This window comes from Salmo salar, chromosome 06, assembly GCF_965601325.2.
Source record: "Salmo salar chromosome 06, fSalSal1, whole genome shotgun sequence".
Taxonomy (NCBI): Eukaryota; Metazoa; Chordata; class Actinopteri; order Salmoniformes; family Salmonidae; genus Salmo; species Salmo salar.
Genome location: NC_138296.1, coordinates 48,052 through 68,929, shown reverse-complemented (window position 1 = coordinate 68,929; position 20,878 = coordinate 48,052). Strand labels below are relative to the sequence as shown.

At 55.2% G+C, this 20,878-nt stretch overlaps 1 protein-coding gene across 1 annotated transcript in view; it reads left to right on the top strand.

Moving 5' to 3' along the window:
- Positions 1 to 18,079, top strand: part of rnf216 (ring finger protein 216) — a 50,290-nt gene extending 32,211 nt beyond the window's left edge. Inside the window, exons 12-14 of the mRNA XM_082976188.1 lie at positions 12,617 to 12,839; positions 13,813 to 13,882; positions 15,827 to 18,079. Coding sequence (XP_082832314.1) covers positions 12,617 to 12,839; positions 13,813 to 13,882; positions 15,827 to 16,116 — 583 coding nt within the window. The 3' untranslated portion in view covers positions 16,117 to 18,079. The remainder of the gene's footprint in view (positions 1 to 12,616; positions 12,840 to 13,812; positions 13,883 to 15,826) is intronic.
- Positions 18,080 to 20,878: the final 2,799 nt, after the last annotated feature.

Genomic DNA, 20,878 nt, shown 5'->3' with positions numbered 1-20,878 from the left:
CGGCAGGTAGCCTAGTGGTTAGAGTGGAGGGGCGGCAGGTAGCCTAGTGGTTAGAGGGGAGAGGCAGGTAGCCTAGTGGTTAGAGGGGAGAGGCAGGTAGCCTAGTGGCTAGAGTGGAGGGGCGGCAGGTAGCCTAGTGGCTAGAGTGGAGGGACGGCAGGTAGCCTAGTGGTTAGAGGGGAGGGACAGGTAGCCTAGTGGTTAGAGGGGAGGGACGGCAGGTAGCCTAGTGGTTAGAGTGGAGGGACGGCAGGTAGCCTAGTGGTTAGAGGGGGAGGCAGGTAGCCTAGTGGTTAGAGTGGAGGGGCGGCAGGTAGCCTAGTGGTTAGAGGGGAGGGGGGGCAGGTAGCCTAGTGGTTAGAGTGGAGGGACGGCAGGTAGCCTAGTGGTTAGAGTGTAGGGGCGGCAGGTAGCCTAGTGGTTAGAGGGGAGGGACGGCAGGTAGCCTAGTGGTTAGAGTGGAGGGACGGCAGGTAGCCTAGTGGTTAGAGTGGAGGGGCGGCAGGTAGCCTAGTGGTTAGAGGGGAGAGGCAGGTAGCCTAGTGGTTAGAGGGGAGGGACGGCAGGTAGCCTAGTGGTTAGAGGGGAGGGACGGCAGGTAGCCTAGTGGTTAGAGTGGAGGGACGGCAGGTAGCCTAGTGGTTAGAGTGGAGGGACGGCAGGTAGCCTAGTGGTTAGAGTGGAGGGACGGCAGGTAGCCTAGTGGTTAGAGTGTAGGGGCGGCAGGTAGCCTAGTGGTTAGAGTGGAGGGGCGGCAGGTAGCCTAGTGGTTAGAGGGGAGAGGCAGGTAGCCTAGTGGTTAGAGGGGAGAGGCAGGTAGCCTAGTGGCTAGAGTGGAGGGGCGGCAGGTAGCCTAGTGGCTAGAGTGGAGGGACGGCAGGTAGCCTAGTGGTTAGAGGGGAGGGACAGGTAGCCTAGTGGTTAGAGGGGAGGGACGGCAGGTAGCCTAGTGGTTAGAGTGGAGGGGCGGCAGGTAGCCTAGTGGTTAGAGGGGGAGGCAGGTAGCCTAGTGGTTAGAGTGGAGGGGCGGCAGGTAGCCTAGTGGTTAGAGTGGAGGGGCGGCAGGTAGCCTAGTGGTTAGAGTGGAGGGGAGGCAGGTAGCCAAGTGGTTAGAGGGGAGAGGCAGGTAGCCTAGTGGTTAGAGTGGAGGGGCGGCAGGTAGCCTAGTGGTTAGAGGGGGCGGCAGGTAGCCTAGTGGTTAGAGTGGAGGGACGGCAGGTAGACTAGTGGTTAGAGTGGAGGGACGGCAGGTAGACTAGTGGTTAGAGTGGAGGGGCGGCAGGTAGCCTACTGGTTAGAGTGGAGGGGCGGCAGGTAGCCTACTGGTTAGAGTGGAGGGGAGGCAGGTAGCCTAGTGGTTAGAGTGGAGGGGCGGCAGGTAGCCTAGTGGTTAGAGGGGGAGGCAGGTAGCCTAGTGGTTAGAGGGGAGGGGCGGCAGGTAGCCTAGTGGTTAGAGGGGAGGGACGGCAGGTAGCCTAGTGGTTAGAGTGGAGGGACGGCAGGTAGCCTAGTAGTTAGAGTGGAGGGGCTGCAGGTAGCCTAGTGGTTAGAGGGGAGGGGCGGCAGGTAGCCTAGTGGTTAGAGGGGAGAGGCAGGTAGCCTAGTGGTTAGAGGGGAGGGGATGGCAGGTAGCCTAGTGGTTAGAGTGGAGGAGAGGCAGGTAGCCTAGTGGTTAGAGTGGAGGGGCGGCAGGTAGCCTAGTGGTTAGAGGGGGAGGCAGGTAGCCTAGTGGTTAGAGTGGAGGGGCGGCAGGTAGCCTGTGGTTAGAGTGGAGGGGAGGCAGGTAGCCTAGTGGTTAGAGTGGAGGGGAGGCAGGTAGCCTAGTGGTTAGAGTGGAGGGGAGGCAGGTAGCCTAGTGGTTAGAGTGGAGGGGCGGCAGGTAGCCTAGTGGTTAGAGGGGAGGGACGGCAGGTAGCCTAGTGGTTAGAGGGGAGGGACGGCAGGTAGCCTAGTGGTTAGAGTGGAGGGACGGCAGGTAGACTAGTGGTTAGAGTGGAGGGGCGGCAGGTAGCCTAGTGGTTAGAGTGGAGGGGCGGCAGGTAGCCTAGTGGTTAGAGGGGGAGGCAGGTAGCCTAGTGGTTAGAGTGGAGGGACGGCAGGTAGACTAGTGGTTAGAGTGGAGGGGCGGCAGGTAGCCTAGTGGTTAGAGTGGAGGGGCGGCAGGTAGCCTACTGGTTAGAGTGGAGGGGAGGCAGGTAGCCTAGTGGTTAGAGGGGGGGGGGCAGGTAACCTAGTGGTTAGAGGGGGAGGCAGGTAGCCTAGTGGTTAGAGTGGAGGGACGGCAGGTAGCCTAGTGGTTAGAGTGGAGGGGCGGCAGGTAGCCTAGTGGTTAGAGTGGAGGGGCTGCAGGTAGCCTAGTGGTTAGAGGGGAGGGACGGCAGGTAGCCTAGTGGTTAGAGTGGAGGGGCGGCAGGTAGCCTAGTGGTTAGAGGGGAGAGGCAGGTAGCCTAGTGGTTAGAGGGGAGGGATGGCAGGTAGCCTAGTGGTTAGAGTGGAGGAGAGGCAGGTAGCCTAGTGGTTAGAGTGGAGGGGCGGCAGGTAGCCTAGTGGTTAGAGGGGGAGGCAGGTAGCCTAGTGGTTAGAGTGGAGGGGCGGCAGGTAGCCTGTGGTTAGAGTGGAGGGGAGGCAGGTAGCCTAGTGGTTAGAGTGGAGGGGAGGCAGGTAGCCTAGTGGTTAGAGTGGAGGGGCGGCAGGTAGCCTAGTGGTTAGAGGGGAGGGACGGCAGGTAGCCTAGTGGTTAGAGGGGAGGGACGGCAGGTAGCCTAGTGGTTAGAGTGGAGGGACGGCAGGTAGACTAGTGGTTAGAGTGGAGGGGCGGCAGGTAGCCTAGTGGTTAGAGTGGAGGGGCGGCAGGTAGCCTAGTGGTTAGAGGGGGAGGCAGGTAGCCTAGTGGTTAGAGTGGAGGGACGGCAGGTAGACTAGTGGTTAGAGTGGAGGGGCGGCAGGTAGCCTAGTGGTTAGAGTGGAGGGGCGGCAGGTAGCCTACTGGTTAGAGTGGAGGGGAGGCAGGTAGCCTAGTGGTTAGAGGGGGGGGGGCAGGTAACCTAGTGGTTAGAGGGGGAGGCAGGTAGCCTAGTGGTTAGAGTGGAGGGACGGCAGGTAGCCTAGTGGTTAGAGTGGAGGGGCGGCAGGTAGCCTAGTGGTTAGAGTGGAGGGGAGGCAGGTAGCCAAGTGGTTAGAGGGGAGAGGCAGGTAGCCTAGTGGTTAGAGTGGAGGGGCGGCAGGTAGCCTAGTGGTTAGAGGGGGAGGCAGGTAGCCTAGTGGTTAGAGTGGAGGGACGGCAGGTAGACTAGTGGTTAGAGTGGAGGGGCGGCAGGTAGCCTAGTGGTTAGAGTGGAGGGACGGCAGGTAGACTAGTGGTTAGAGTGGAGGGGCGGCAGGTAGCCTACTGGTTAGAGTGGAGGGGCGGCAGGTAGCCTACTGGTTAGAGTGGAGGGGAGGCAGGTAGCCTAGTGGTTAGAGTGGAGGGGCGGCAGGTAGCCTAGTGGTTAGAGGGGGAGGCAGGTAGCCTAGTGGTTAGAGGGGAGGGGCGGCAGGTAGCCTAGTGGTTACAGTGGAGGGACGGCAGGTAGCCTAGTGGTTAGAGGGGAGGGACGGCAGGTAGCCTAGTGGTTAGAGTGGAGGGACGGCAGGTAGCCTAGTGGTTAGAGTGGAGGGACGGCAGGTAGCCTAGTGGTTAGAGTGGTGGGGGCAGGCAGCCTGGTGGTTAGAGGGGAGGGGGCAGGTAGCCTAGTGGTTAGAGTGGAGGGACGGCAGGTAGCCTAGTGGTTAGAGTGGAGGGACGGCAGGTAGCCTAGTAGTTAGAGTGGAGGGGCTGCAGGTAGCCTAGTGGTTAGAGGGGAGGGACGGCAGGTAGCCTAGTGGTTAGAGGGGGAGGCAGGTAGCCTAGTGGTTAGAGTGGAGGGGCGGCAGGTAGCCTAGTGGTTAGAGGGGAGAGGCAGGTAGCCTAGTGGTTAGAGGGGAGGGATGGCAGGTAGCCTAGTGGTTAGAGTGGAGGGATGGCAGGTAGCCTAGTGGTTAGAGTGGAGGGGCGGCAGGTAGCCTAGTGGTTAGAGTGGAGGGGCGGCAGGTAGCCTAGTGGTTAGAGTGGAGGGGCGGCAGGTAGCCTAGTGGTTAGAGTGGAGGGGAGGCAGGTAGCCAAGTGGTTAGAGGGGAGAGGCAGGTAGCCAAGTGGTTAGAGTGGAGGAGAGGCAGGTAGCCTAGTGGTTAGAGTGGAGGGGCGGCAGGTAGCCTAGTGGTTAGAGGGGGAGGCAGGTAGCCTAGTGGTTAGAGTGGAGGGGCGGCAGGTAGCCTGTGGTTAGAGTGGAGGGGAGGCAGGTAGCCTAGTGGTTAGAGTGGAGGGGAGGCAGGTAGCCTAGTGGTTAGAGGGGAGGGACGGCAGGTAGCCTAGTGGTTAGAGGGGGAGGCAGGTAGCCTAGTGGTTAGAGTGGAGGGACGGCAGGTAGACTAGTGGTTAGAGTGGAGGGACGGCAGGTAGCCTAGTGGTTAGAGTGGAGGGACGGCAGGTAGCCTAGTGGTTAGAGTGGAGGGGCGGCAGGTAGCCTAGTGGTTAGAGGGGAGAGGCAGGTAGCCTAGTGGTTAGAGGGGAGGGACGGCAGGTAGCCTAGTGGTTAGAGGGGAGGGACGGCAGGTAGCCTAGTGGTTAGAGTGGAGGGGCGGCAGGTAGCCTAGTGGTTAGAGGGGGAGGCAGGTAGCCTAGTGGTTAGAGTGGAGGGGCGGCAGGTAGCCTAGTGGTTAGAGTGGAGGGGCGGCAGGTAGCCTAGTGGTTAGAGTGGAGGGGCGGCAGGTAGCCTAGTGGTTAGAGTGGAGGGGCGGCAGGTAGCCTAGTGGTTAGAGTGGAGGGGAGGCAGGTAGCCAAGTGGTTAGAGGGGAGAGGCAGGTAGCCTAGTGGTTAGAGTGGAGGGGCGGCAGGTAGCCTAGTGGTTAGAGGGGGAGGCAGGTAGCCTAGTGGTTAGAGTGGAGGGACGGCAGGTAGACTAGTGGTTAGAGTGGAGGGACGGCAGGTAGCCTAGTGGTTAGAGTGGAGGGACGGCAGGTAGCCTACTGGTTAGAGTGGAGGGGCGGCAGGTAGCCTACTGGTTAGAGTGGAGGGGCGGCAGGTAGCCTACTGGTTAGAGTGGAGGGGAGGCAGGTAGCCTAGTGGTTAGAGTGGAGGGGCGGCAGGTAGCCTAGTGGTTAGAGGGGGAGGCAGGTAGCCTAGTGGTTAGAGGGGAGGGGCGGCAGGTAGCCTAGTGGTTACAGTGGAGGGACGGCAGGTAGCCTAGTGGTTAGAGGGGAGGGGCGGCAGGTAGCCTAGTGGTTAGAGGGGAGGGACGGCAGGTAGCCTAGTGGTTAGAGTGGAGGGACGGCAGGTAGCCTAGTGGTTAGAGTGGAGGGACGGCAGGTAGCCTAGTGGTTAGAGTGGTGGGGGCAGGCAGCCTGGTGGTTAGAGGGGAGGGGGCAGGTAGCCTAGTGGTTAGAGTGGAGGGACGGCAGGTAGCCTAGTGGTTAGAGTGGAGGGACGGCAGGTAGCCTAGTAGTTAGAGTGGAGGGGCTGCAGGTAGCCTAGTGGTTAGAGGGGAGGGACGGCAGGTAGCCTAGTGGTTAGAGTGGAGGGGCGGCAGGTAGCCTAGTGGTTAGAGGGGAGAGGCAGGTAGCCTAGTGGTTAGAGGGGAGGGATGGCAGGTAGCCTAGTGGTTAGAGTGGAGGGGCGGCAGGTAGCCTAGTGGTTAGAGGGGGAGGCAGGTAGCCTAGTGGTTAGAGTGGAGGGGCGGCAGGTAGCCTAGTGGTTAGAGTGGAGGGGCGGCAGGTAGCCTAGTGGTTAGAGTGGAGGGGAGGCAGGTAGCCAAGTGGTTAGAGGGGAGAGGCAGGTAGCCTAGTGGTTAGAGTGGAGGAGAGGCAGGTAGCCTAGTGGTTAGAGTGGAGGGGCGGCAGGTAGCCTAGTGGTTAGAGGGGGAGGCAGGTAGCCTAGTGGTTAGAGTGGAGGGGCGGCAGGTAGCCTGTGGTTAGAGTGGAGGAGAGGCAGGTAGCCTAGTGGTTAGAGTGGAGGGGAGGCAGGTAGCCTAGTGGTTAGAGTGGAGGGGCGGCAGGTAGCCTAGTGGTTAGAGGGGAGGGACGGCAGGTAGCCTAGTGGTTAGAGGGGGAGGCAGGTAGCCTAGTGGTTAGAGTGGAGGGACGGCAGGTAGACTAGTGGTTAGAGTGGAGGGGCGGCAGGTAGCCTAGTGGTTAGAGTGGAGGGGCGGCAGGTAGCCTAGTGGTTAGAGGGGGAGGCAGGTAGCCTAGTGGTTAGAGTGGAGGGACGGCAGGTAGACTAGTGGTTAGAGTGGAGGGGCGGCAGGTAGCCTAGTGGTTAGAGTGGAGGGGCGGCAGGTAGCCTACTGGTTAGAGTGGAGGGGAGGCAGGTAGCCTAGTGGTTAGAGGGGGGGGGGCAGGTAACCTAGTGGTTAGAGGGGAGGGACGGCAGGTAGCCTAGTGGTTAGAGGGGAGGGGGGGCAGGTAGCCTAGTGGTTAGAGGGGAGGGGCGGCAGGTAGCCTAGTGGTTAGAGTGGAGGGACGGCAGGTAGCCTAGTGGTTAGAGTGGAGGGACGGCAGGTATCCTAGTGGTTAGAGGGGAGGGACGGCAGGTAGCCTAGTGGTTAGAGTGGAGGGGAGGCAGGTAGCCTAGTGGTTAGAGTGGAGGGGCGGCAGGTAGCCTAGTGGTTAGAGTGGAGGGGCGGCAGGTAGCCTAGTGGTTAGAGTGGAGGGGCGGCAGGTAGCCTAGTGGTTAGAGGTTGAGGGGAGGCAGGTAGCCTAGTGGTTAGAGGGGAGGGACGGCAGGTAGCCTAGTGGTTAGAGGGGAGGGACTGCAGGTAGCCTAGTGGTTAGAGGGGAGGGACGGCAGGTAGCCTAGTGGTTAGAGGGGAGGGACGGCAGGTAGCCTAGTGGTTAGAGGGGAGGGACGGCAGGTAGCCTAGTGGTTAGAGGGGAGGGGCGGCAGGTAGCCTAGTGGTTAGAGGGGAGGGACGGCAGGTAGCCTAGTGGTTAGAGTGGAGAGGCGGCAGGTAGCCTAGTGGTTAGAGTGGAGGGGCGGCAGGTAGCCTAGTGGTTAGAGGGGAGGGGCGGCAGGTAGCCTAGTGGTTAGAGTGGAGGGGCGGCAGGTAGCCTAGTGGTTAGAGGGGGGAGGCAGGTAGCCTAGTGGTTAGAGGGGGGAGGCAGGTAGTCTAGTGGTTAGAGGGTCGAGGCAGGTAGCCTAGTGGTTAGAGTGGAGGGGCGGCAGGTAGCCTAGTGGTTAGAGTGGAGGGGCGGCAGGTAGCCTAGTGGTTAGAGGGGGGAGGCAGGTAGCCTAGTGGTTAGAGGGGGGAGGCAGGTAGCCTAGTGGTTAGAGGGGGGAGGCAGGTAGCCTAGTGGTTAGAGGGGGGAGGCAGGTAGCCTAGTGGTTAGAGGGGGGAGGCAGGTAGCCTAGTGGTTAGAGGGGGGCGGCAGGTAGCCTAGTGGTTAGAGGGGGGCGGCAGGTAGCCTAGTGGTTAGAGGGGGGAGGCAGGTAGCCTAGTGGTTAGAGGGGGGAGGCAGGTAGCCTAGTGGTTAGAGGGGGGAGGCAGGTAGCCTAGTGGTTAGAGGGGGGAGGCAGGTAGCCTAGTGGTTAGAGGGGGGAGGCAGGTAGCCTAGTGGTTAGAGGGGGGAGGCAGGTAGCCTAGTGGTTAGAGTGGAGGGACGGCAGGTAGCCTAGTGGTTAGAGTGGAGGGGCGGCAGGTAGCCTAGTGGTTAGAGTGGAGGGGACGGCAGGTAGCCTAGTGGTTAGAGTGGAGGGGCGGCAGGTAGCCTAGTGGTTAGAGTGGAGGGGCGGCAGGTAGCCTAGTGGTTAGAGTGGAGGGGCGGCAGGTAGCCTAGTGGTTAGAGTGGAGGGGCGGCAGGTAGCCTAGTGGTTAGAGTGGAGGGGCGGCAGGTAGCCTAGTGGTTAGAGTGGAGGGGCGGCAGGTAGCCTAGTGGTTAGAGTGGAGGGGCGGCAGGTAGCCTAGTGGTTAGAGGGGGGAGGCAGGTAGCCTTGTGGTTAGAGTGGAGGGGAGGCAGGTAGCCTAGTGGTTAGAGTGGAGGGGCGGCAGGTAGCCTAGTGGTTAGAGTGGAGGGGCGGCAGGTAGCCTAGTGGTTAGAGTGGAGGGACGGCAGGTAGTCTAGTGGTTAGAGGGGGGGGGCAGGTAGCCTAGCGGTTGGGGGGGGGGCAGGTAGCCTAGTGGTTAGAGGGGGGGGCAGGTAGCCTAGTGGTTAGAGGGGGGAGGCAGGTAGCCTAGTGGTTAGAGGGGGGAGGGGCAGGTAGTCTAGCGGTTAGAGTGGAGGGACGGCAGGTAGTCTAGTGGTTAGAGGGGGGAGGCAGGTAGCCTAGTGGTTAGAGGGGGGAGGCAGGTAGCCTAGTGGTTAGAGGGTGGGAGGCAGGTAGCCTAGTGGTTAGAGGGGGAGGCAGGTAGCCTAGTGGTTAGAGGAGGGGGGGGGGGGCAGGTAGCCTAGTGGTTAGAGGAGGGGGGGCAGGTAGCCTAGTGGTTAGAGGGGGGAGGGGCAGGTAGTCTAGCGGTTAGAGTGGAGGGACGGCAGGTAGTCTAGCGGTTAGAGTGGAGGGACGGCAGGTAGTCTAGCGGTTAGAGTGGAGGGGGGGCAGGTAGCCTAGTGGTTAGAGTGGAGGGACGGCAGGTAGCCTAGTGGTTAGAGTGGAGGGACGGCAGGTAGCCTAGTGGTTAGAGTGGAGGGGGGGCAGGTAGCCTAGTGGTTAGAGTGGAGGGACGGCAGGTAGCCTAGTGGTTAGAGTGGAGGGGACGGCAGGTAGCCTAGTGGTTAGAGTGGAGGGACGGCAGGTAGCCTAGTGGTTAGAGTGGAGGGGCGGCAGGTAGCCTAGTGGTTAGAGTGGAGGGGACGGCAGGTAGCCTAGTGGTTAGAGTGGAGGGGAGGGCAGGTAGCCTAGTGGTTAGAGTGGAGGGAGGGCAGGTAGCCTAGTGGTTAGAGTGGAGGGACGGCAGGTAGCCTAGTGGTTAGAGTGGAGGGGGGGGCAGGTAGCCTAGTGGTTAGAGGGGCGGTAGGTAGCCTAGTGGTTAGAGAGCGTTGGACTAGTAACGGAAAGGTTGCTAGATCAAATCGCCGAGCTGACAAGGTACAAATCTGTCGTTCTGCCCCCTGAACGAGGCAGTTAACCCACTGTTCCCTAGTAGGCTGTCATTGAAAATAAAAATTTGTTCTTAACTGACTTGCCTGGTTAAATAAAGGTACAAAAAAAATACAAAATTGTCCCACCCCCAAGTCATCTGATATGACTGTAAAGCTGATCTTATTGGCCAACACGACTGTCCATCTTTCATTTGACCCCGCCCCCCCAGTCTAATGCTATATACCACAGGTCGTAGAGGTTTAAAAACTAAATATTCTTTGGTGCGTTAATGTAATCACTGGAGTTTTACGTTTTGATGTTGTAATTCAAGCTGTACGTTATCGTGGAGAATATTGCCAATAGGCTACATGTGTTTTGGTAACAATCTAATGGTTAATTTTTAGCTCAAACACAGACCACCGGGAAGCTTTTAACCTTGTAAGATGTCTAGTGAAAACCAAGTGGACAGTGACCTCGTTGACTCTCTGGGCTGTGGTCGGTCACTGGGCCGACCGACCTAGTGACATATCAGCTATGGAGTCTGGACAATGACCTTGTTGACTCTCTGGGCTAGTGGTCGGTCACAGGGCCGACCGATCTAGTGACATATCAGCTATGGAGTCTGGACAATGACCTTGTTGACTCTCTGGGCTAGTGGTCGGTCACAGGGCCGACCTAGTGACATATCAGCTGGGGAGTCTGGACAACGACCTTGTTGACTCTCTGGGCTAGTGGTCGGTCACAGGGCCGACCGATCTAGTGACATATCAGCTGGGGAGTCTGGACAACGACCTTGTTGACTCTCTGGGCTAGTGGTCGGTCACAGGGCCGACCTAGGGGATTACCGTTCTCGTTTTCAGACCACATTGAAGAAAACATTTTATTGGAAATGGTTAATGTGGTCCATGCGGGCGCCTGGTCAGAAAGAAGGGTCCTCGTCCTTCCCTTTTGCTCTCCTTAAAACTGGTCCTGTAGAACCAAAGGGTGTGTTAAAACCTTCCTTTGGGTCCCCTGGACTAGGATAACACTGAGCCCTAAAACCTTCCTTTGGGTGTCCTGGACTAGGATAACACTGAGCCCTAAAACCTTCCTTTGGGTCTCCTGGACTAGGATAACACTGGGCCCTAAAACCTTCCTTTGGGTCTCCTGGACTAGGATAACACTGGGCCCTAAAACCTTCCTTTGGGTCTCCTGGACTAGGATAACACTGAGCCCTAAAACCTTCCTTTGGGTCCCCTGGACTAGGATAACACTGAGCCCTAAAACCTTCCTTTGGGTCTCCTGGACTAGGATAACACTGAGCCCTAAAACCTTCCTTTGGGTCTCCTGGACTAGGATAACACTGAGCCCTAAAACCTTCCTTTGGGTCTCCTGGACTAGGATAACACTGAGCCCTAAAACCTTCCTTTGGGTCTCCTGGACTAGGATAACACTGAGCCCTAAAACCTTCCTTTGGGTGTCCTGGACTAGGATAACACTGAGCCCTAAAACCTTCCTTTGGGTCCCCTGGACTAGGATAACACTGAGCCCTAAAACCTTCCTTTGGGTCTCCTGGACTAGGATAACACTGAGCCCTAAAACCTTCCTTTGGGTGTCCTGGACTAGGATAACACTGGGCCCTAAAACCTTCCTTTGGGTCTCCTGGACTAGGATAACACTGGGCCCTAAAACCTTCCTTTGGGTCTCCTGGACTAGGATAACACTGGGCCCTAAAACCTTCCTTTGGGTCCCCTGGACTAGGATAACACTGAGCCCTAAAACCTTCCTTTGGGTCTCCTGGACTAGGATAACACTGAGCCCTAAAACCTTCCTTTGGGTCCCCTGGACTAGGATAACACTGAGCCCTAAAACCTTCCTTTGGGTCTCCTGGACTAGGATAACACTGGGCCCTAAAACCTTCCTTTGGGTCTCCTGGACTAGGATAACACTGGGCCCTAAAACCTTCCTTTGGGTCCCCTGGACTAGGATAACACTGGGCCCTAAAACCTTCCTTTGGGTGTCCTGGACTAGGATAACACTGGGCCCTAAAACCTTCCTTTGGGTCCCCTGGACTAGGATAACACTGAGCCCTAAAACCTTCCTTTGGGTCTCCTGGACTAGGATAACACTGAGCCCTAAAACCTTCCTTTGGGTCCCCTGGACTAGGATAACACTGGGCCCTACAACCTTCCTTTGGGTGTCCTGGACTAGGATAACACTGAGCCCTAAAACCTTCCTTTGGGTCCCCTGGACTAGGATAACACTGAGCCCTAAAACCTTCCTTTGGGTCCCCTGGACTAGGATAACACTGGGCCCTAAAACCTTCCTCTGGGTCCCCTGGACTAGGAGAGGCTTTAGCTCCAACCCTGCTCTAACACGGTTCCCATCCAGCCCTTAGGTTGTTGTTATCGGGGGGTGTATTCATATGTGCAACACCGTAGCGAAAGTTTTTTTGCGTTGAAAATGAGTGTTTCTAAATGGACGAACTCGGCTGGTTCTGTTCGTCGTTCATAGTGAATACTACACTCCAGGTTTTAGTGCAGGGATGGAGCTAAACGCCTGCTGTTTGTCCTGTTCCTCTCACACCAGAGAGGGTACTGGGTAAACAGCTCTGTTTCCCGGATGACTGGGCAGGAAGTTTAGCAGGCGGGAATGCTTCCTGTCTCTCCACACTAACACACACACACACACACACACACACACACACTCTAATACACACACACACACACTCTAATACACACAGTGTTAATACACGCTAACACACACACACACACACACTCTAATACACACACACACACACACTAATACACACAGTGTTAATACACGCTAACACACTTTAATACACTCACAACAAACACACTTACCACACGCGTCCAGTACTTCCTGTTGTTGCTATCCACAGCTCCTCAGACTTCCTGCAGCTGACAGACAGGAAGTAGTCTGCCAGAACCATCAGATCTGACTAGTCAGGCTCCCATCTAGGGCCCCAACTGGGGTCCCAACTAGGGCCCGAACTGGGGCCCCAACTAGGGCCCCATCTAGGGTCCCATCTAGGGTCCCATCTAGGGTCCCAACTAGGGTCCCAACTGGGGTCCTAACTAGGGTCCTAACTAGGGCCCCAACTGGGGTCCCAACTGGGGTCCCAACTAGGGTCTCATCTGGGGTCCCAACTAGGGTCCCAACTAGGGTCCCATGTAGAGTCTCATCTAGGGTCCCATCTACCAACTAGGGTCCTAACTAGGGCCCCATCTACCAACTAGGGCCCCAACTAGGGCCCCAACTAGGGCACTAACTAGGGCCCCATCTGGGGCCCCAACTAGGGCCCCAACTAGGGTCCTAACTAGGGTCCCATCTAGGGTCCCATCTAGGGCCCCAACTAGGGTCCTAACTAGGGTCCCATCTAAGGTCCTAACTAGGGCCCCATCTAGGGCCCCAACTAGGGTCCTAACTAGGATCCCATCTAGGGTCCCAACTAGGGCCCCATCTAGGGCCCCAACTAGGGCACTAACTAGGGTCCAAACTAGGATCCTAACTCCTCTCTATCCCCTACAGTGAGGAGCGTATGACAGCGGCGCGGGTCAGGAAGTGTGTGAAGTGCGGAACGGGTCTGGTGAAGTCTGAAGGGTGTAACAGGATGTGGTGTCGTTGTGGAAGCTACATGTGTTACCTGTGCCGAGAGCCAATCAGTGGATACAACCACTTCTGTCAGCACGCTCGCTCACCTGGCGCTCCCTGTAGGCACTGCCGCAAGTGTTCCCTCTGGACAGACCCCACGGTGAGACACACACACACACACACACACACACACACACACACACACAGACCCCACGATGAGCACACACACACACACACACACACACAGACCCCCACGGTGAGCACACACACACAGACCCCCACGGTGAGCACACACACAGACCCCCACGGGGAGCACACACACACACACACACACACACACACACACACACACACACACACACACACACACAGAGACAGACCCCACGGTGAACACACACACACACACACACACACACAGACCCCACAGTGAGCACACACTCCACAGTGACACACACACACACACACACAGACCCCACGGTGAGCACACACACACACACGGACCCCACGGTGAACACACACACACACACATACACACACTCCACAGTAACACACACACACACACACACACACACACACACACACACACACACACACACATACACACACTCCACAGTAACACTCACACACACACACACACACACAGACCCCACAGTGAACACACACCCTACCTGTTATATACAGAGCATTAACAGCACTAACAGCAGTAGCCACGTTAGCCCAGCGCTAACAGCAGTAGCCACGTTAGCCCAGCGCTAACAGCAGTAGCCACGTTAGCCCAGCGCTAACAGCAGTAGCCACGTTAGCCCAGCGCTAACAGCAGTAGCCACGTTAGCCCAGCGCTAACAGCAGTAGCCACGTTAGCCCAGCGCTAACAGCAGTAGCCACGTTAGCCTAACAAAGAGCTAACGCTAGTTAAGAGTTAGCACGCTAGCCAACCAAGGTGTTCTTGGCCAACAGCTAATTATAATATTATAAAATGGCTTTCAGCAGATGATTTTATCCAAAGCGACTTAGTCCTGCGTGCATACATTTTGCGTATGGGTGGTCCCCGGGAATCGAACCCACTCCCCTGCCGTTGCTAGCGCCGTTGCTAGCTACAGAGGACCGGCTAATGTGTGTGTGTCTCTCTACAGCAAGACGACGAGCGCATCATTCAGGAGATTCAGAAAGAGGGGGAGAAAGAACTCAACAAGAAGAACGCAGGTCGGTGTTACTGTCTAATACTGTCCCTCTGGCACTATGGGTAATCTACTAACAGCTATCACCCTGACTAACTGATAGGTCATCTATCACCCTGACTAACTGATAGGTCATCTATCACCCTGACTAACTGATAGGTCATCTATCACCCTGACTAACTGATAGGTCATCTATCACCCTGACTAACTGATAGGTCATCTATCACCCTGGACTAACTGATAGGTCATCTATCACCCTGGACTAACTGATAGGTCATCTATTACCCTGGACTAACTGATAGGTCATCTATCATCTGGACTAACTGATAGGTCATCTATCATCTGGACTAACTGATAGGTCATCTATCACCCTGGACTAACTGATAGGTCATCTATCACCCTGGACTAACTGATAGGTCATCTATCACCCTGGACTAACTGATAGGTCATCTATTACCCTGGACTAACTGATAGGTCATCTATTACCCTGGACTAACTGATAGGTCATCTATTACCCTGACTAACTGATAGGTCATCTATCACCCTGACTAACATCTATCACCCTGACTAACTGATAGGTCATCTATCACCTGGACTAACTGATAGGTCATCTATCACCCTGGACTAACTGATAGGTCATCTATTACCCTGGACTAACTGATAGGTCATCTATCATCTGGACTGATAGGTCATCTATCATCTGGACTGATAGGTCATCTATCACCCTGGACTAACTGATAGGTCATCTATCACCCTGGACTAACTGATAGGTCATCTATCACCCTGGACTAACTGATAGGTCATCTATCACCCTGACTAACTGATAGGTCATCTATCACCCTGGACTAACTGATAGGTCATCTATCACCCTGGACTAACTGATAGGTCATCTATCATCTGGACTAACTGATAGGTCATCTATCACCCTGGACTAACTGATAGGTCATCTATCATCTGGACTAACTGATAGGTCATCTATCACCCTGGACTAACTGATAGGTCATCTATCACCCTGACTAACTGATAGGTCATCTATCACCCTGGACTAACTGATAGGTCATCTATCACCCTGATAGGTCATCTATCACCCTGATACGTCATCTATCACCCTGATAGGTCATCTATCACCCTGATAGGTGATCTATCACCCTGATAGGTCATCTATCACCCTGGACTAACTGATAGGTCATCTATCACCCTGGACTAACTGATAGGTCATCTATCACCCTGATAGGTCATCTATCACCCTGATAGGTCATCTATCACCCTGATAGGTCATCTATCACCCTGATAGGTCATCTATCACCCTGATAGGTCATCTATCACCCTGATAGGTCATCTATCACCCTGATAGGTCATCTATCACCCTGATAGGTCATCTATCACCCTGATAGGTCATCTATCACCCTGATAGGTCATCTATCACCCTGGACTAACTGATAGGTCATCTATCACCCTGGACTAACTGATAGGTCATCTATCACCCTGGACTAACTGATAGGTCATCTATCACCCTGGACTAACTGATAGGTCATCTATCACCCTGGACTAACTGATAGGTCATCTATCACCCTGGACTAACTGATAGGTCATCTATCACCCTGGACTAACTGATAGGTCATCTATCACCCTGGACTAACTGATAGGTCATCTATCACCCTGGACTAACTGATAGGTCATCTATCACCCTGACTAACGGATAGGTCATCTATCACCCTGATAGGTCATCTATCACCCTGACTAACTGATAGGTCATCTATCATCCTGGACTAACTGATAGGTCATCTATCATCCTGGACTAACTGATAGGTCATCTATCATCCTGACTAACTCATAGGTCATCTATCATCCTGGACTAACTGATAGGTCATCTATCACCCTGATAGGTCATCTATCACCCTGATAGGTCATCTATCACCCTGGACTAACTGACATTTCTCTCTTCCTCCTCTCTCTCACTGTCTCTCAGAGACTTCAGGGAAGAGGGTCGGCCCGCCCCCGGAACCTGTGGTGGTTGCTAAGCGACCTCGAGCAGCCCTCCCTCCACAGGCGGTGCGAGCGCCCCTATTGGTCCCTCCTCGTGTCATTCTGCCTCATCGCCAGCCCTTGCCCCCCGCCCCCTACGTGCCCCCGCTCCTCCACCTGCCCCCCCTCAACTACCACCCCCCTCTCAACCAGGTCAACAACAACCCAAACAATATAGACATCAACATGCCCATGCACTATGGACCCCCCCCTCGTTACTACAGACACCTATAACCCCCCCCCTCCTCTACTACAGACCCCTATAACCCCCCCCCTCCTCTACTACAGACCCTATAACCCCCCTCCTCTACTACAGACCCCTATAACCCCCCCTCTACTACAGACCCCTATAACCCCCCCTCCTCTACTACAGACCCCCCCTCCTCTACTACAGACCCCTATAACCCCCCCTCCTCTACTACAGACCCCTATAACCCCCCCTCCTCTACTACAGACCCCTATAACCCCCCCTCCTCTACTACAGACCCCTATAACCCCCCCTCCTCTACTACAGACCCCTATAACCCCCCCTCCTCTACTACAGACCCCTATAACCCCCCCTCCTCTACTACAGACCCCTATAACCCCCCCTCCTCTACTACAGACCCCTATAACCCCCCCTCCTCTACTACAGACCCCTATAACCCCCCCTCCTCTACTACAGACCCCCCCTCCTCTACTACAGACCCCTATAACCCCCCCTCCTCTACTACAGACCCCTATAACCCCCCTCCTCTACTACAGACCCCCCTCCTCTACTACAGACCCCTATAACCCCCCCTCCTCTACTACAGACCCCTATAACCCCCCCTCCTCTACTACAGACCCCTATAACCCCCCTCCTCTACTACAGACCCCTATAACCCCCCCTCCTCTACTACAGACCCCCCCTCTACTACAGACCCCTATAACCCCCCCTCCTCTACTACAGACCCCTATAACCCCCCCTCCTCTACTACAGACCCCTATAACCCTCCTCCTCTACTACAGACCCCTATAACCCCCCCTCCTCTACTACAGACCCCTATAACCCCCCTCCTCTACTACAGACCCCTATAACCCCTCCTCCTCTACTACAGACCCCTATAACCCCTCCTCCTCTACTACAGACCCCTATAACCCCCCCTCCTCTACTACAGACCCCCCCTCCTCTACTACAGACCCCTATAACCCCCCTCCTCTACTACAGACCCCCCTCCTCTACTACAGACCCCTATAACCCCCCTCCTCTACTACAGACCCCTATAAACCCCCCTCCTCTACTACAGACCCCTATAACCCCCCTCCTCTACTACAGACCTCTATAACCCCCCCTCTACTACAGACCCCTATAACCCCCCCTCTACTACAGACCCCTATAACCCCCCTCCTCTACTACAGACCCCTATAACCCCCCCTCTACTACAGACCCCTATAACCCCCCCTCCTCTACTACAGACCCCTATAACCCCCCTCCTCTACTACAGACCCCTATAACCCCCCTCCTCTACTACAGACCCCTATCACCCCCCCTCCTCTACTACAGACCCCTATAACCCCCCTCCTCTACTACAGACCCCTATAACCCCCCTCCTCTACTACAGACCCCTATAACCCCCCCCTCTACTACAGACCCCTATAACCCCCCCTCCTCTACTACAGACCCCTATAACCCCCCCTCCTCTACTACAGACCCCTATAATCCCCCCTCCTCTACTACAGACCCCTATAACCCCCCCCTCTACTACAGACCCCTATAACCCCCCATCTCTACTACAGACCCCTATAACCCCCCCTCCTCTACTACAGACCCCTATAACCCCCCCTCCTCTACTACAGACCCCTATAACCCCCCCTCCTCTACTACAGACCCCTATAATCCCCCCTCCTCTACTACAGACCCCTATAACCCCCCCTCCTCTACTACAGACCCCTATAACCCCCCTCCTCTACTACAGACCCCTATAACCCCCCCTCCTCTACTACAGACCCCTATAACCCCCCCTCCTCTACTACAGACCCCTATAACCCCCCTCCTCTACTACAGACCCCTATAACCCCCCCTCCTCTACTACAGACCCCTATAACCCCTCCTCCTCTACTACAGACCCCTATAACCCCCCTCCTCTACTACAGACCCCTATAACCCCCCCTCCTCTACTACAGACCCCTATAACCCCCCTCCTCTACTACAGACCCCCCCCTCCTCTACTACAGACCCCCCCCTCCTCTACTACAGACCCCCCCCTCCTCTACTACAGACCCCTATAACCCCCCTCCTCTACTACAGACCCCTATAACCCCCCCTCCTCTACTACAGACCCCTATAACCCCCCCTCCTCTACTACAGACCCCTATAACCCCCCCTCCTCTACTACAGACCCCTATAACCCCCCTCCTCTACTACAGACCCCTATAACCCCCCTCCTCTACTACAGACCCCTATAACCCCCCTCCTCTACTACAGACCCCTATAACCCCCCCTCCTCTACTACAGACCCCTATAACCCCCCTCCTCTACTACAGACCCCCCCCCTCCTCTACTACAGACCCCTATAACCCCCCTCCTCTACTACAGACCCCTATAACCCCCCCTCCTCTACTACAGACCCCTATAACCCCCCCTCCTCTACTACAGACCCCTATAACCCCCCCTCCTCTACTACAGACCCCTATAACCCCCCCTCCTCTACTACAGACCCCTATAACCCCCCTCCTCTACTACAGACCCCTATAACCCCCCCTCCTCTACTACAGACCCCTATAACCCCCCCTCCTCTACTACAGACCCCTATAACCCCCCCTCCTCTACTACAGACCCCTATAACCCCCCCTCCTCTACTACAGACCCCTATAACCCCCCCTCCTCTACTACAGACCCCTATAACCCCCCCTCCTCTACTACAGACCCCTATAACCCCCCCTCCTCTACTACAGACCCCTATAACCCCCCCTCCTCTACTACAGACCCCTATAACCCCCCCTCCTCTACTACAGACCCCTATAACCCCCCCTCCTCTACTACAGACCCCTATAACCCCCCCTCCTCTACTACAGACCCCTATAACCCCCCCTCCTCTACTACAGACCCCTATAACCCCCCCTCCTCTACTACAGACCCCTATAACCCCCCCTCCTCTACTACAGACCCCTATAACCCCCCCTCCTCTACTACAGACCCCTATAACCCCCCCTCCTCTACTACAGACCCCTATAACCCCCCCTCCTCTACTACAGACCCCTATAACCCCCCCACCTCTACTACAGACCCCTATAACCCCCCTCCTCTACTACAGACCCCTATAACCCCCCCTCCTCTTCCAGACTGGTACCAGTTAACAGACTGATTTCTAGGTGAGGACCAGGTGACTCCAGACATCAGTGAATAGACTGAGATGTGATCAGAGCAGAGCGAACCCTGCTGGCTGTTGCTTTCTACTCTTTACGTTTGTTTTGTTCAGTTTTTTGAAGGGTTGGTGCTGACCTCTGACCATTGACCTTGCTACTGTTCCAGAGATATTTTTTGATTAAAGGATAACGCTGTTCTGAGTACTGTTTCTGCTCAATAAACATTTAGTTTTCACATTCTGATCCTGCCTGGTGGTTCCACACACACACAGATCTTTATACACTTAGCTTAGCTTAAGGTAGTCCATCGTATCCTAGACCTTTATACACTTAGCTTAGCTTAAGGTAGTCCATCGTATCCTAGACCTTTATACACGCTTAGCTTAGCTTAAGGTAGTCCATTGTATCCTAGACCTTTATACACTTAGCTTAGCTTAAGGTAGTCCATCGTATCCTAGACCTTTATACACTTAGCTTAGCTTAAGGTAGTCCATCGTATCCCATGATGACTTCCACTACTGCTTGTTCGCTGATGACTGTGTAATCCGACGTGAGATGCACACTGTCTGCACCCAGACAGAGCACACCAAGGCCCCCCGGGGCCCTCAGTTCCAGCTGTCCGTACAGCATCTTTCCCTGCGCGAGATCCTCTGGCGATCGTCTGGATAGGTCGAAACCATCTAAGCTGGTGGTGTGGGATGGACGGCCTCAATGCTCCTGCAGTTGATTCTCTGTAGGATCTCTGAGTGTGTTGGGAGAAACAAGGTCCTGCCAGGTCACTTTTCATGTGGAAAGGATTCCAGTTATTTTAAAGTGTTTTCACGTTGCTGATGTAGTTTAGATGCACGTACTGCCTGGTAGACTGCATCATTAGGTTGCTACTGTTTTAAAAACCTTCTTCCTTATGAGAGGATGCTACCAGGCTATTTAAAGGGACAGGATGCTACCAGGCTATTTAAAGTGAGAGGATGCTACCAGGCTATTTAAAGGGACAGGATGCTACCAGGCTATTTAAAGTGAGAGGATGCTACCAGGCTATTTAAAGTGACAGGATGCTACCAGGCTATTTAAAGTGAGAGGATGCTACCAGGCTATTTAAAGTGAGAGGATGCTACCAGGCTATTTAAAGTGACCGGATGCTACCAGGCTATTTAAAGTGACAGGATGCTACCAGGCTATTTAAAGTGACAGGATGCTACCAGGCTATTTAAAGTGACAGGATGCTACCAGGCTATTTAAAGTGACAGGATGCTACCAGGCTGTTTAAAGTGACAGGATGCTACCAGGCTATTTAAAGTGACAGGATGCTACCAGGCTATTTAAAGTGGCAGGATGCTACCAGGCTATTTAAAGCGACAGGATGCTACCAGGCTATTTAAAGGGACAGGATGCTACCAGGCTATTTAAAGGGACAGGATGCTACCAGGCTATTTAAAGTGAGAGGATGCTACCAGGCTATTTAAAGTGACAGGATGCTACCAGGCTATTTAAAGGGACAGGATGCTACCAGGCTATTTAAAGTGACAGGATGCTACCAGGCTATTTAAAGTGGCAGGATGCTACCAGGCTATTTAAAGTGAGAGGATGCTACCAGGCTATTTAAAGGGACAGGATGCTACCAGGCTATTTAAAGTGACAGGATGCTACCAGGCTATTTAAAGCGACAGGA